The sequence below is a fragment of the Pelodiscus sinensis genome, chromosome 5, assembly GCF_049634645.1.
Source record: "Pelodiscus sinensis isolate JC-2024 chromosome 5, ASM4963464v1, whole genome shotgun sequence".
Taxonomy (NCBI): domain Eukaryota; kingdom Metazoa; phylum Chordata; order Testudines; family Trionychidae; genus Pelodiscus; species Pelodiscus sinensis.
The window spans coordinates 75,783,018-75,798,457 of NC_134715.1; the positions used below are offsets into that span (position 1 = coordinate 75,783,018).

Below are 15,440 nucleotides of genomic sequence, written 5' to 3' on the forward strand. Positions count from 1 at the left end.
GAGACCTTCTGTTGCAAAGACAAAGAAGCATGCACAGACATACGGAGAAATCTTGGAGCATCGTACAGTAGCTTTTCTCAGAACGATGACTCATTTCAGTTCACAAAGGATTCTGGGCAGGGTAGTGTGAAGACAGGTTGGCTGATCCATTCCTATGACTTCACTTTGCAGAGAACCAGGCAGAAGAGGAGTGACACTGCAGAATCCTGAGGCATTGCAGTGGAGAGTTGCTTTACTAAGACTGTGAGTGCCTTCAAAACAGGGGGTGGTGGTAGAGTGTGATTCCAACTGTTCCATGAATATAGGGTGAAAGAAGAGATATTTTTGAAGATGTGTTTTCATAACACTGAGTAGGAGGTATTTTTGCAGAGCTCTTTAGAGAGTTTTCCACCTAATTCATATATATATTTATATCTCCTGTGTACAAAATTATGGGATGATTCAGATATTATGAAATTCCTTAAAGATGACCCACAAAGATAATGCATTAGCATTTATGGTCTGGAGAGCCCCAAGCAGCTTTTGTAAGAGATGAGTATTCAACATATTGTTGTTTAAAAGCATGCTTTATTTTTATTCAGGTCTTGTGGCATTTATCGCTGCTGCAGCCAACCAGATTCCACTATGATGTAATGCCCTGGCAATGTTGTGACATCACAGCTACTATAGAACTATAATGGAGCATAGGGGTTCAGGTAAATCCCCTTTTTAACATGTTGTGTGCTGAAAGTATAAACTGTAAAAATCTGTAAAAGAAACTGTAGAAATCAATTGGGATAACTTAAAAAAACTCTTTCTTTTATAATGTATAAATATAATATACAAACACATATATAAAAAGGAATTTCCTAATATTCTCTGGGACAGTTCCATGTTCCAACAGATTTTTAGTAGCTTTGTGATCATAGCATTGCACAGGCTGAAGCATCGCATTCAGGCAGGAGTCGGCTGGCCATGGTAAAAGAATTGAAGCAAAATACATTCAGATATTTAGATCATAATGTGTTGAGTGTATGCGCATGTGTGAGCCAGCCTGACAACTCTGGGCTTCATCACATACTAACAAAGTTACTGACATTTGGTATGTTCTATCTGTAGGTCATTTATAACCAGATCCAAGGAATAGAATAGGTCATTTTACATGCTTCGAACAGAATTAATCACTGACAGCATTCAAATGCTACTCTAAGAATGTTAACACATGAAGCAAAGCCTTGAGATTTCTGTGTAGCTCCCAAGTCCAAAATAGTTTGAATGGTCTTGATGTATAGTTACTTTCTTGCAATATTAGTTGAATTATAAAACAGTGATTTGTATCTGTGAGAAGAAGGTACAATTTGTGTGCATATATTTTCGGTGGTGCAGAATTGTCTAGCTGGTAAAAGATTCTGTTTTTGTTATCATCATCAACCCTAAAAATCCCAGTCTTTGACCGGGATCACATTGTGCTAGGAAGTGTATAGAAGCTTATGCCATCAGTGTGTATGAAAGTGATTAGAGGTGTAAGGTACCTTTTTATTTTGTAGTCACTGGAATGTTTGCCAATGATTAGGTTGCTCAGCAAAAACGAATAAATGAGGTTTTGCCGCCTTTTAAGCCAGAGTAAATTGCTTATTTGTTTTCTAAAATGTTTGTTCTACTCAGTTGCAGTCTTCTCTGGATACACATAACATCAAAATGTAATATTAGTGAAATAAGTCTGGAAATATGATTTAAAGAAAAAGAACGATACATCAACTTACAAGGAAGGCTCAATTATGGTTGAAAAGGATGTTTAGTTGGGACTGGACAACATATTTTTTAAAATTTTAGTGGTGGATAATAAATTAGGTTTATTTCTAAATTAGTACATTATCCTAGAGCTAATGTTTTATGAATCTAGCATTTTTAATGCTATCAGAAGCTGCATGTTCTTTCATCTCTCTATTGTTTAATGTGGTTAAAAGGTACCATAAAGTCTCAAGTGGCAATTTGATATGCACTTGTACGTTGTTGTTTTGAAATGACATTTTTAAATGTTTGTATGTTAACCTATGATGTGGGCTATTCTGGAAATAATATGACTGACCTCACCTTGAAATTTAGAGAAGAGGATGCAACCCAAGTCGAATGTATAACTTGTTTGTTGTATCTACCAATATGCACCAGTTAGGCTCACAATAAGTAATTTTGGAAATATGTCCCTTCAAAAGGGGATGTTAGGTAAACTTGGAAAGAAAATATTTATATGAGGAGCTTGTTTGGATTTTTCAGTATCTCTCTCCCTCACCCCCAGCTGCTGCTGTTAGCTATCTTTTGTTTGAAGAAGAGGTTCTCCATTATCACAAACAAGCTTTTCCTTTTGCTTGATCTCATAGTGAAGTCACAGTCATATGCTGAAGATATCAGTGTGTTGGCATGGAAATCTGTCTAAGGCATTTCTAATGCAAAACCTCCTGGGCTGTAATGTCATAACTTGAAATTTCCTTATTAATAATATAATGTTTAAAGTTTATCTGAAGAAAATTGTTGTACCACAAAAGGTTAAAGAGCTTTGAGTGGCAGGGAAAAGGGGAAGAATTGGTTACATTTGAGCTTCTTACATTTCACTGAATTGCAGAAGTGCACTTAGGGGGGTTCTTCCCCATACGTGAGGAAATAAGTGTATAAATTCTAATAAAGTGTGGTTATGCTCTGAAAAGTGACTCTGTGAAAACATTGTATTTTTCATATTTTCTGTCTCAATGGATGCATTGAATCGCCTCCATTTATAAGTCAGTGATGATTTTTCTAACTGCTCTCCCTGTAAACTGAGACGGAAAGCTGGAAGTTATACTCTGTTCTTTCTAACCACTTAATCATTAATAAAGATTCTATTGTTAGAACTTAGCTAACATTTTTGTGGCTAATGCATAGAGCAGAATGCAGTCTGTTTGTCTTTCATAATGTTTTGCCTTTAATGCAATCTCTACTGAAAAACTGCTTTTTGTCAGTAAAATAAGCAGATTCGATTCAGACATACAGGAAGCAGGTATACTGAACTAAATAGTATATAACAGATCTGGTAAATAGGGCACTGAAGCAGGGGTTTTTCATGGATTTTTATTTCCAACTCTTGTACTGATTGTGTATAACCTGGAGCAATCACTTAACCTCTTTGTGCCATGGTATCTCATCTGTAAAAAATAAATAATATTTAACCATCTCTGTAAAGTGGTTTGAGATCCATGCAAGAAAAATTCCATTTAAGAGATATGTGTTTATTTTATTTATGACTGACTCTCTCTTAATTTTCATATACAGGTTGGCCCTCCCTTGTCTGGCACCCTTGGGACCTGACCGGTCCCAGATGAGATATTTTATTATAATTCTTTTTTTTTTTTTAAGTTTGACTGTTGTTTCTTTCTACTAGAAGCTGAAATGGAATTGAAACCGTATACTTCTAGAAGCTTGATGATATTTAAACAAAAAATACAGTCAGCTGGTGAAAGCTGCTTTCTGGGTTCCACAGTTTTTCTTCTAATTTTGAACATAAACATTTGAAAGTCAAGAATAGTAATTTGATTTCAAAGGAAAGCTGTTTGAAAAAAAACATCACTCTGAGTTAATGGGAGCCATATGCTGAATTCTGTATAAAGGGTTGAGGTCTACAAAAAAAAAGTTTTTGGAAAAGAATATTTGATTTTTGTAAAACCAATCTTTCCTGAAAAGATTGTTGTAAGTCTTGTATCCAAAAGGTTAAATGGTATTTATACATATAATTGGTGTTAATATAATAAATTAAATTGTACACAAGATACTTTCTGTTGCTGTGCATCAAAGAATTTGTTCACTTAAATATAACCTCTTCATATTTGAACTTCCCAGAGCCCAAGGGTGTGTAAGATAAAACTTGGCAAATTAGTACCCCCATAAGTCTGGATCTCTCTGGCTCTCTATCACTAGCTCTACTGTAAGTTTTACAAATGTTCTGTTTTTCTTTTTGAAGAATCTCAAATTATCTCTAATAAATGGTTTATTGACAACTTTCTAACAGCAGTGAAGATGAATGAGGGTTGCCTTGTCATGATGAACTAAGTTAATCAACTCTCAGAGGAATTAGCAAGGAGTGAATTGTGATAGCCTTTTACAAGACTAATATATGTCAGATATTCCTTTTGAATTTAAAATGTGTTCAAGTGTTTAAAAGAAAAAATCACAACAATTTCCAAATGTATAGGAGCGGAATGTATTTCATACTGGCATAAAACAACATGGACATGTTTAAATTAGTAAAAAAAAAATGGTAATACAGGTTAAACCGCCAGAATCCAGGACTCTCTGGTCCGTAAATACCGGACCACGGATGTTGCTGAACCAGAGAGCCCCGATGCTCGGTAGCACAAACTGGCTGGGATCCCCGTCCCCCGGGATCCTCAGCCAGGTGGGGCAACACAGGGACCAGTGTTCCCTCTAAACTGCATGGCAGCATAGCTTCACAGAGGCTCAGGGCTCCCTGCACAGAGTTGATTGACTGGGCAGGGCTGATTAATCACCTGTGAAGCTGTGCTGCTGTGTAGCTTAGAGCAGTGGTCCCCAGTGTGGTGCCTGCGGGCGCTATGGAGCCCGCCTGGGCATTTATGTGCGCCCGCCTAGTGACCAGGGCTGGCCTGAGACATTCTTGTCATCCCGGGAGCAGGATTAAAACAAACAAATGGAAGTTTTTCTTCACGCAGCGAACTCCTTGCCAGAGGATGTTGTGAAGACCAGAACTTTAACAGGGTTCAAAAAAGAATTAAATAAATTCATGGAGGTTGTTAGGTCCATCAATACTTATTAGCCAGAATGGATAGGAATGATGTCTCTAGCCTCTGTTTGTCAGGGGCTGGAAATGGATGGGAGGAGAGGGACCACTTGATGATTTCCTGTTTCTGTTCACTCCCTCTGCGGCATCTGGCGCTGGCCACGGTCAGAAGACAGGATACTGGGCTAGATGGACTTTTGGTCTGACCCAGTATGGCCGTTCTTATCTAGTAATGTGCCAGGTATTTTGCAGACAAGTAAAATAAGAATACTCTAAAGAACATCTAAACGAGGCCCCTGACCTGAAGTCAAATAAATATACATGGGGCAGATCTTTTCACTTACACGGAGTTCAGCTAAAGTCAGTGGATCTCCGTATAGGTCCTATGGTCTGCCAGAATATATCCAATTGCAGAATGGAAACCTTTTTAGGTGGTGTGCAGTAGTGTTCTAGAGAGATACAGCACGAATAAACTTATTTTAAATCCTCCTCCTTATTTGTATGTGTGGTTGTTTAAAACATGTATCCTTACAGTACAACAGAATATGCAACTGGCATATTTGAAATAGATATATAATAAATAGTGTTAACCTAAAACAATTATAAAAACTTTTTTTACAAAATACTCATTACAACAGTTCTGTTATTGCTTATGATTAGATTAATTTGATTTTCCATTTTTTAACCTTATGCAAGCATACTATACCTGCATAGTGAAAAATAAGACAATTAAAATTATTGGACCACACTTGGAGCATCCTTTGAATTTCAGGAGTGGGTTGGATTTGAAGTCATACATTTGAACCCACTTCCGTACTTTTGGTTTCTGATCTGATCCCAAACTGCGTTCCAGTTGTTCAAATTCACTGAAATCTCATGAAAATAGCTCATGACGTTTCAAGGTCATTTAATCTAAACCTGCCTCCCAGTGATTGATCAGATTCCAATTGGACTCCTAACCCCAATTCTTCTGCCCATTGTTACTATTTAGAGTTCTGTTATGATTAAGGAAACCTCCAATCCTTCTGCTTTCTCACTGCTTATGTAGGAAGCACTGCTGTACTTTTGGGACCATCTGGAGATAAAGAGCAGACTTCAAATGTATACATACTGTACTCTTTATCTCATCAAATTGTTTCTCAAGCTGTAACTTTTTAAATTTAAAAGTTTTTTAGTGCTTTTAAAATATTGGCTAATAAAATATATTTTAAAGACTTCACGGGGAAAATTATTTGGGTAAGTAACCTGGCAAGTTAAAATAAAGTTCGCCTAAGGCAGATGACATTTTATATTTATTCATATTTCCTCACCACAACTTCAAAACTGCTTATTTTAATCTACAGTCATGCAAAGTCATTTAATCTCCATACCAAGGAAGGAGCTCTTCTGAACATAATTCTTTGGGTATTTGCTGCTTTTGTGCCACTGAGCAGAGGGCTTAGTAGAGCTGGCCAGCAGTTGCTCATTAACACTTCCAAAGTTTTCTTTTTCTAATTTTTGTTGCCATTTAAAAAAAGTTATCTCTAGGACAAACGTGAAATGTTCTATGCAGACAGTCTATAAAAAGAGAGAACATTGGCTATGCTTGCAAAAACACATTCACAAATGCACACTTGTGGGCAAAGCTCCTGCTTTGCATATTCAAATTTAGGGTTCTGCAGTTGCAATGGTGTACATTAATTTTCATGGGCTTAAGAAAATATTCCCTGAACATCCTAAAACACCTTCAGTGTGAAAAATATGTTGTGTCTTCAACTTCACTAATAAATTGTTGATCTTATTTAGAAGGTATCATCACAAGAGTGATATAAATAATACAGAATTTTGCATATTGTCATAGATACATCTCTGTACATTTGTTCTGTCAGCAATGTTCACAGAAAACCCTTTCTTAATTTCTATTGTCTTTCTATAGGTGATGTATCACCAATCAGTATGTCTCCGATTAGTCAGTCACAGTTTATTCCACTTGGAGAAATCCTTTGCTTGGCCATCTCAGCAATGAACTCTGCACGAAAGCAAGTCACACAAGAAGCACTAATGGAACACCTAACAACCTGCTTCCCAGGTAACACTACACTAATGTATCACTAATAATATGGATCTGGGTTTTTTAAGTAGCGGTCAAGGAATTCTTCCTAAAAGGTTGGTTATAATTTTGCTTTTTTAGAAAAGGAAATTTGGTAGATAATCCAGAAGGGATCGTTGTGGTTATCTAATCTGACCTCCTGTAAAATACAGGCCATAGAATTTCTCCAAAATAATTCCTAGATCATATCTTCTAGAAAAACATCTAATCTTTTGTATAAAATTGTCAGGATGGAGGATCCACTGTGACATTTAGTAAATTCTTCCAGTGATTAATACCCAAATTAAAAAATAATTACACCCTATTTCCAGTCTGAATTTGTCTAACTTCAACTTCTAGACTTTTTATTGTGTTACATTGTTGTCTGCTACATTAAAGAGCCTGTTTTCATACATTTTTTCCCCACTGGGATGAAGTCAGCCCCACCCTTCCCTTTGTTAATCTAAATAGATCAAACTCTGTGTGTGAGAAATTATAAGGCATGTTTTCTAAGGGTATGTCTACACTACCCCGCTAGTTCGAACTAGCGGGGTAATGTATGCATACCGAACTTGCTAATGAAGCCCGGGATTTGAATTTCCCGGGCTTCATTAGCATAAAGCCGGCGCCGCCATTTTTAAAAGCCGGCTAGTGCGAACCCCGTGCCGCGCGGCTACACGCGGCACGGGGTTCGCACTAGCCGGCTTTTAAAAATGGCGGCGCCGGCTTTATGCTAATGAAGCCCGGGAAATTCAAATCCGGGCTTCATTAGCAAGTTCGGTATGCATACATTACCCCGCTAGTTCGAACTAGCGGGGTAGTGTAGACATACCCTAAATCTTTATTCATTTCCATGGCTCTTCTTTGAACCCTCTCCAATTTATCAACATCCTTGTTGAATTGTGGACTCCTAAATTGGGCACGGTATTCCAATAATGGTCGTACCTATGCCAAATATAGCAGTAAAATAGCTTCTCTACTCCTACTCAAGATTTCCCTGTTTATGCATTCTAGGATTGTGGTTTTTTTTTTTTTTTTTTTTTGGCCACACCATCACATTGAGAGCTCATGGTCAGCTAGTTATACACAATAACCCCCAAATCTTGTCCATTCACTCCAATTAATCCTGAAGTTTGAAGCAAAATTGACAGAAGTTCTGAGATTTGATTCTATAACCCAAACACCCACAAGTTATTCTTACTCTCACTGGCAGTCATGTTCTTTTCAAGAAGGCTGCTCACATGAGTTAACTTTATCGGACTTATCCGAATTCAATGAAGATTTAAAGAAATTTGCAGAAATTGTACTGAACATTTACAAATTGTACAGTATGGTCTATTTTTTCTTTTCAGTTTTGTAATTGACTTCAGAATATGTTTGTCCAATATTTCTCATGAAATAGCTGAAACTTCTGCAGCATCATAATTGAAAGCACTGAGGCTATGTCTAGACTTCATCCCTTTTTCAGAAGAGCAAATTTCGAAAGTGAAACTGCTGTGTAGACACGGTTCTTTTGGGAAAAAAAAAACCCTTTTTCAAAAGATCCCGTAAACCTCATTTAATCTAGACGGCAGTTTCACTTTCGAAATACCTGTTTTCAAAAGAATGCATGGCCGCCATTATACAAATGAAGTGCGGGAAATTCAAATCCCAGGTTCATTTGCAATTTTGATCTGTCTAATTTACATCCCTCTTTCGAAAGAGATGTGTAGTTTAGACATGCACTTAGGGTGCAGTTTAACAAGATAGGTACAGCTTCTCCTTGCACCTCCTCTTAATAGTCTACTTACAAAGCACTTAAAGATGCACAAACAAGCTAATAGCAAATCACAGATAGCATTGGATTGCCCTGTACATTTTTAATCCCTAAAATTGGAAATGGAGCATGCCAGGTTTGAAAGGATAGATGCTATGTTGGCTTTTACTAGGTCATTTCAAGCGGGGTTTGAGAACCTACACCCCTTGGCTTAATTTGATCTGGCCCCATAGCAAGTCTCTGTGCTGCAGGGGAAGCCCCAACCCTCCATGCTTCCCCCTCTCTCTGCATGACTATAGTGTGGTACACATCAAGGTAAGTGTGAGTAACTGGGGGAAGGTGGGGGTTTTTTTGTTTGTTTTTTAGCTTCTCACTTGTGTGGAAGCAGGCTCTTTGCTGGCCAGGCCTCTCGCACGTATTGCCATCCAAGCCAAAGGTCAACTTCCCCTTGATAAAAACCCTTACACTATGTAAGTTAAAGGTCAGCGACGAACAGGAACCAAAACCAGACCTAAAAAGTTCATGTAAAGTTCGTGCTGGTTGTGCTGACTGTGCCATGCCCGATAAGGCAGAAAAGGAAAAACAGGAAACCATCTTACCCCCTTACCCCTGTCACTTAGCAGACAGGGTCTGCTATCCTATCACAAAAAGCGCGCAAAAACTCTCTATAAAACAGCTTCCCCTCCTGTATCAAATTGAGGAATCCCGAATAAACATTGGATGGCGGAATATGAGCCAGGTCCGAGGACTGATCACCCGAGGGCCACCTCCCGCTCTCCGAACCAAACGAGTTCCTGTAGAGTGTAACGTATACCAAACATAACAAATACCAAATTTGTTGTTGTTGTAGTTTGTGTGTCTGTTAAATGTAAGTATTGTTATCTGAAATTGTTTAGAGGTATTGTTAAGTAGTAGTGTTAAAAGTTTTAGATAAATGATTAGTCTTATAAGTAAGACTGATGTAAATGTAACTGTTAATAATCCCTAGTCCCTTGTTAACAACTATTGGGATTTAGAGAAATCTCAAAGAATTTTCTTCACTGTATTGCATTTTGTTTATTGGACATTCTAATAATTATTTAGTGCCTACGTATGTAAGAAACTGATAAAATCATAATTTATACGTAGAAGCCCTTTAATAAAAGTTTAAAAGATATTTAGTAATAGTTTGCCTGTTTCTGCGCCTCCCTGGGACTAGCCACATTTCAGAACCTTTTACTTTAAACCACAACTTGGGAGCAGGTGAGTAGTAAGCTAGAGCATGACATGAGCTTAATTAAAAGGGTGAGAGGATTGGGCTTTTTTTTTTTTTTATCTTGTGTGGCTCCCTCCCCCAACTGTTTTTTCTGGTGGATCAGTGGTCCCTGACTGGAAAAAAAGGTTCCTTACTCCTGATTTAAAGTTTCATTTACTTTATCACAGATCAAAAACAACTGTCCATTTCTAATGCAGTTACTTCTGATAGAGTTTTCTATGTACATATGCAAAAAAAAAAAAAAATCCATCTAAAGAACAGGACTCCCATCTACTGAATTAGTGGCCCTCTGATCTACTTTATACAGGATGCCAAAACTGCTGTGACATGTTACAAATAATAAAGACTATTAAGGTAGTTTGATTTTTCAAGGACCTTCAGACTTTTGATGCTGATCCTGCTATCTGCTGTCTCAAGTCTACATAGCTTAAAAAGCTGTAAGGTCTGCTGTTGGAGCTGACACTTCTCTTGCTGACCAAAAGTTGTTACAGATTTGGCCACTTTATCATAGCCAGTTTTGCTGATGCATTTAATAAAATTGCATTATTCTTCTGTTAAATTCAGGAGGTTTTCAGGTCAACATATGCTAATAATTCTTTATCAACTTATGGAAATATCCAAGGCACAGTAACACTTAGAACAGGACAAATATTAAAAGTAAAACTCATGGCCACATTGTCTCCATACCAGTTGCCTATATCTTGGGTTAATAAATGATGTAAAAGACACCCCCTTAGGCATCTCTAGGCAGGGTAATATAAAAGGGTGTAATATAAAAGGAAAATGGGCACAAGGGTGGCCATGAAGATCTCCCAGTTCTAATTTCAGCTTTGCTGCTTGCTTGGTGGCCTTGGGCAAGTTGACAGAGTCGTGCCTCAGTTTCCCCATCTTTAAACAAGATAATATTAAATTATAATACCAAATTACCTCCCAGCACTGGTCTGAAGATTAATACATTAAATTTATGTATAAAAAATGTTCCTTTGCCTGGGAAGTCCTATCATAGCTCATTTTATATTTTACACACACACACACACACACACACACACACACACACACACGGTTATTGAGTGGGCAGGGTTAGTCTATGGAATAACTGAGGATATAGAGTCATGTAGCCATAAAGCATGTAGGATTTTCCCTGTGACTGATAGTAAGATTTTGAAAAGAAAAAAAAATGGGATTTTGAACTATGTCTAAAATAAAGATTTTTGTCTGCCATTCAAAAAGTTACAGAGTTTGGGGTTCTTTAAGGAAGCTCAATTCCACCCTCCTCTAGCTGGAAAAAGTACAGTAAGTATATTTTGTAAACACTGGTTTTCTGTCTCAACCTGTGGTTTTATTTATGAAGTTTCTCCAGTCATCTCTATATACTGAAAAGTTAATGATCCAGTCTGTGGAGTATAAGGTGAAGAGGGCAATCAAAGTTCACACTTCTAGTATAGTTTATCTGATTTATTTTCTTCAAGTCAGGCTTACTTCTGTGACACTGCATTACTATGTACAGGGAAGGTTCTTTTGAGCTTCTGTATTTTCTCAATAGACATTGTATCCTTTTTTATATATGAATAGTTTATCTTCTCCAATTGGATTGTGAAGAACTAAGAGAAAGGAGAGCATTAGTGAGTAGATATATCCCTGCTGTCAAATAATCTGTGTGCCTCTCCTTCTGTAGGAACATTTGGAGTGCATCTACACAGCCCCCTCAACTCAAAATAAGATACGCAATTTGCACTACGCAAATTGAGTATTTTATCTCTAACCTATTTCAGAATATCTTATTTTGAAATTAGGTGTGTCTTCACAATGCCAAATTTCAAAATAATGCGCTATTTCAAGCCATCCCTTGTGCGACAAGGTTTACCGGGATGACAAAATAGCATGCCCAAAATATTTCTGGTATCCCAAAATAACTGTGCAGTGTAGACGTACCCTTGTATGTCTAGGGCTTACTCTAATAAGTTACACCAACCCAGTAGATGATTCAGAAGTGTGAAAAGAATGTACTCCCCTCCCTCCCTCTCTTTCAACCTCTCACCAACAGAGCTAAAGCAACTGAAATCCCAGTGTAGACAGTATTCAGTAGACTGAATTCTTCTGTAGGCCTAGCTACCATTTTTTTGTTTGTTTTTACATCAGTGGTGCTTAGTCTAGGGGTACATGTACCCTGGGGTTCAGAGAAGTCTTCCAGAGTGTTCATATCAACTCATCTAGATATTTGTCTAGTTTTAGAACAGCTAACATGAAAAGCACTAGCAAAGTCAGTACAAACTAAAATTTCCTACAGACAGTGACTTATTTATATGGCTGTATATGCTATGCACTGAAATGTAAGTACCGTTTTTATATTCCAGATGATTCTCATTATAGTTCTGTGGTAAAAATGAGAAAGTAAGCAGTGTTTCAGCAATGGTGTGCTGTGACACCTTTCTATTTTTATGTCTGATTTTATAAGCAGTAGTAATTTTAAGCAAGATGAAACTTGGGGGTAAGCAAGACAAATCAGATTCCTGGAAGGGATACAGTTGTCTGGAAAGGTGGAGAGCCATTGACCTCAGGAAATAACCCCTCCGATTGTCATAGGTAGTGTCTTCCCAGTGGCCACTTGTCAAGAGGTCACCTGTGCTATCAAGACAGGTACTTCACTGGGTTTTGTGGCATGTATAGTCTTCATAATCACAGTTGCCGTTCTCAAACTGAGGAAGAATAAATCTCTTTCCTCAGTTCACGATCTTACAGTTGTGTACTAGCTCTGTAGTTAGCTAAGCCAATGTGCAGACATAAATCTGGGCCACAGCTATATCTGAAATAAGGTATGCTAATTATTTATAACATCACATAGCAACCACTCTACATCTTAAACTAGTATTTCATGAGCCAATGAGAGTGTTTCTTTTATCCCTTGTTAAGCCATAGTGCCAGCTCATGAGAAAATCATTTTAGAAGATTTAACACCAGATAAACACTATTTAAAATGTATTTTTCATAATCTTATATAGTGATATTGGGGGGAAATGTTTATAATAACAACACACATCTTATTTATGGGCATATTGTGTTCTGTCAGTCTTTTTCTTGTTAAAGAGAAAGCACTACTACTATGAACATTGCATTATTCTAACTTAGAATCATACAAGATGTTTATGAAATGCTGCATTATGCTTATTGACCAGATTTAAAATCTCATATACTAAATGTAAATCAATGAAATCCAGGATAACAGCTAAGAATGTTAACCTCTTTTTCTGCATTTAGTATCTACCCTCTGGTATATATGAACCTGGCTTTAATGAAGCTTATAGATAAAGTTTATGGGTATATAATGAATTCGCTGGTTTTAATAGTTTTTACGGGGGGGTGGGTGGGGAGGGAGGTTAATATTGTTAACTAAATCAGCTTACAGTATGGAAAATTTCTGTAACAGAAAACATGCCCCTGTGTTAATTCTCACTTGTGAAGTAAAGAAGAGAAATTCTGATGGCTGCTGCACTAAGTTCCACCTCAAAAATATATAATTTCTGTACATTCATTCTTGCATTTAATGCCCAATGTATGTGCAGCCATGAAAAGATGTGCTTCACATTAACTGAGTTCACCTTGGGTCAGTGTTCTTTGTGAGCAACAAACAAGACATAATCTTCTGTCTAGAAGCTCTGTGGAGGGCACAGTAGGCTCTCTTGAGATACAGCAAATGTACATGTCTGATGATTCAGTGTCCAGACAGTTTCTGCTTTTGAATTATTAAAAGTACTACATAATCTTGAATAACACCATTGCGTTCATGCAGTATTTTAAATGCCAGATTCTTTCTTTCTTTCTTTCTTTCTTTCTTTCTTTCTTTCTTTCTTTCTTTCTTTCTTTCTTTCTTTCTTTCTTTCTTTCTTTCTTTCTTTCTTTCTTTCTTTCTTTCTTTCTTTCTTTCTTTCTTTCTTTCTTTCTTTCTTTCTTTCTTTCTTTCTTTCTTTCTTTCTTTCTTTCTTTCTTTCTTTCTTTCTTTCTTTCTTTCTTTCTTTCTTTTTATCTTATCTATCTATCTGGAGAAGAACAAGAAAGAAATATGACCAGCCTCTGGCAGTGATGGGGGAGTTTACATATAAATAGGACATTGTCAAAGTGTCACAAGGCAGACCCAATAGGAGCATCCTTCTTTGGGAAGCCATGTCATGACAGACATACCTGCCTCATCTTCCTTCCTTCAGAGTTCTCAGAATTAGACTGCAGAGTCTTCCCAAGTATAAATATAGCACTTGTGGGGTTCATTTTTTGCAAATGTTCTGTGCACATTTATCATAATAAAATTCCCACAATCATAGTGTAGATTGTGTCCAACATAGTACAAACAGTATATTCAACATACAGCCCTGGCATCCAGTATTCCCTGTAAGCTGAGTGCTTATGCAGCTGCTCAGGAGATATTCCAGTGCTTCCAAACTGACTAGCAGAGAGCCGACAGCTAAGTTTTTTTGTTTCTATCGATGATAGAAACACATTCACACACGCCTTTGGTGCACATAAAAAATTATACTGCACATGGATAGAAAAAATCCACATATGGATAGAAAAGATTAGAAGGAACATTACTAGCATCCCTCACCATGCCCCAGCTCTGCACAGTCCTCTCCTGCCCATGTACCAGGACAGCAATTCCAGCCCCTTGACCTAAAGTGCCACCCGCTCTTCCAGCATGACCCCTCCCACACTCTCACCACATCTCTGCTGGGATCATCCATCACTTCTCCTGAGTCTGTCATGTAACAGCAGCCTTGGAGAACTCAGCAGGTCATTTCCTCTGCTGCTCCCCTCTCTTCATGTCTCTCTAGACCTTAGCTTAGAGACAGCTAGAAATCTCTCTGGTGTTCCTCCTTCCTTGAACCCTCAACCCTAACTCTCTGGTTGGGGGACACTACCTAGCAAAACCCCTCTTACTGCTCTCTTGCCTTCAGGCTTCTTCCAGACTCCAAATATATAAGGTATGGCTACATTGCAATAAAGTATAGCCATGCTTGGCCTGGGTCTGCTGACTCAGGCTTGAGAGTGTCAGGCTGCTGGGCTATAAAATTGCTCTGTAGATGTTCTGGCGTGGGCTTTGCGACTCAGTGAAGTCCAATGTGAGCTCAAATGTCTGCATTGCAAGGGTAATCTTGTGGGAACCAGTAAATCTGGTTTCTGTTTCTGACTTTAGTTTCTATTGCTGACACCTTTGGCAAGTCACTTAACCTCTCTACTTCAGTTTCTCAACTAGCAAAATAAGGTTATTCAAAAATGCCAAGGATATACAGATCCATTGTAATCATCTAGTCTAAGCTCCTGTAAAAGAGCTGATGGAACTTTCCCAAAATAATTCCATTTGAACTAGAGCAAATCTTTTTTAAAATACACTACATCTTGACTTAGAAATTGTCAGTGGTGGCAAATCTACTGTGACCCTTGGTAAATTCTTGCAATGGTTAGTACTATCGCTATTAAAAAGATTACACCCAGTTCCAGTCTGAATTTGTCTTGCTTCAGCTTCCAGACATTGGATTGTGTTATACCATTGTCTGCTAGATTGAAAAGCCTATTTTTATATATTTGTTCCCCATGTAGATACTTAGTCTGA

The 15,440-nt window shown here is 37.7% G+C and overlaps 1 protein-coding gene across 13 annotated transcripts in view; it reads left to right on the forward strand.

Annotated features, from left to right (window-relative positions):
- Nucleotides 1-15,440, forward strand: part of STOX2 (storkhead box 2) — a 229,832-nt gene that overhangs the window by 187,221 nt on the left and 27,171 nt on the right. For 8 of the 13 annotated variants that reach the window (XM_025188239.2, XM_075930284.1, XM_075930278.1 and 5 more), the window contains one exon: nucleotides 6,678-6,830. In XM_025188239.2, the coding sequence (XP_025044024.2) occupies nucleotides 6,678-6,830 (153 nt within the window). Of the gene's footprint in view, nucleotides 1-171; nucleotides 244-581; nucleotides 696-6,677; nucleotides 6,831-15,440 lie in introns of all 13 variants that reach the window. The other 5 variants (XM_075930279.1, XM_075930281.1, XM_006130166.4 and 2 more) reach the window with 2 other exon arrangements.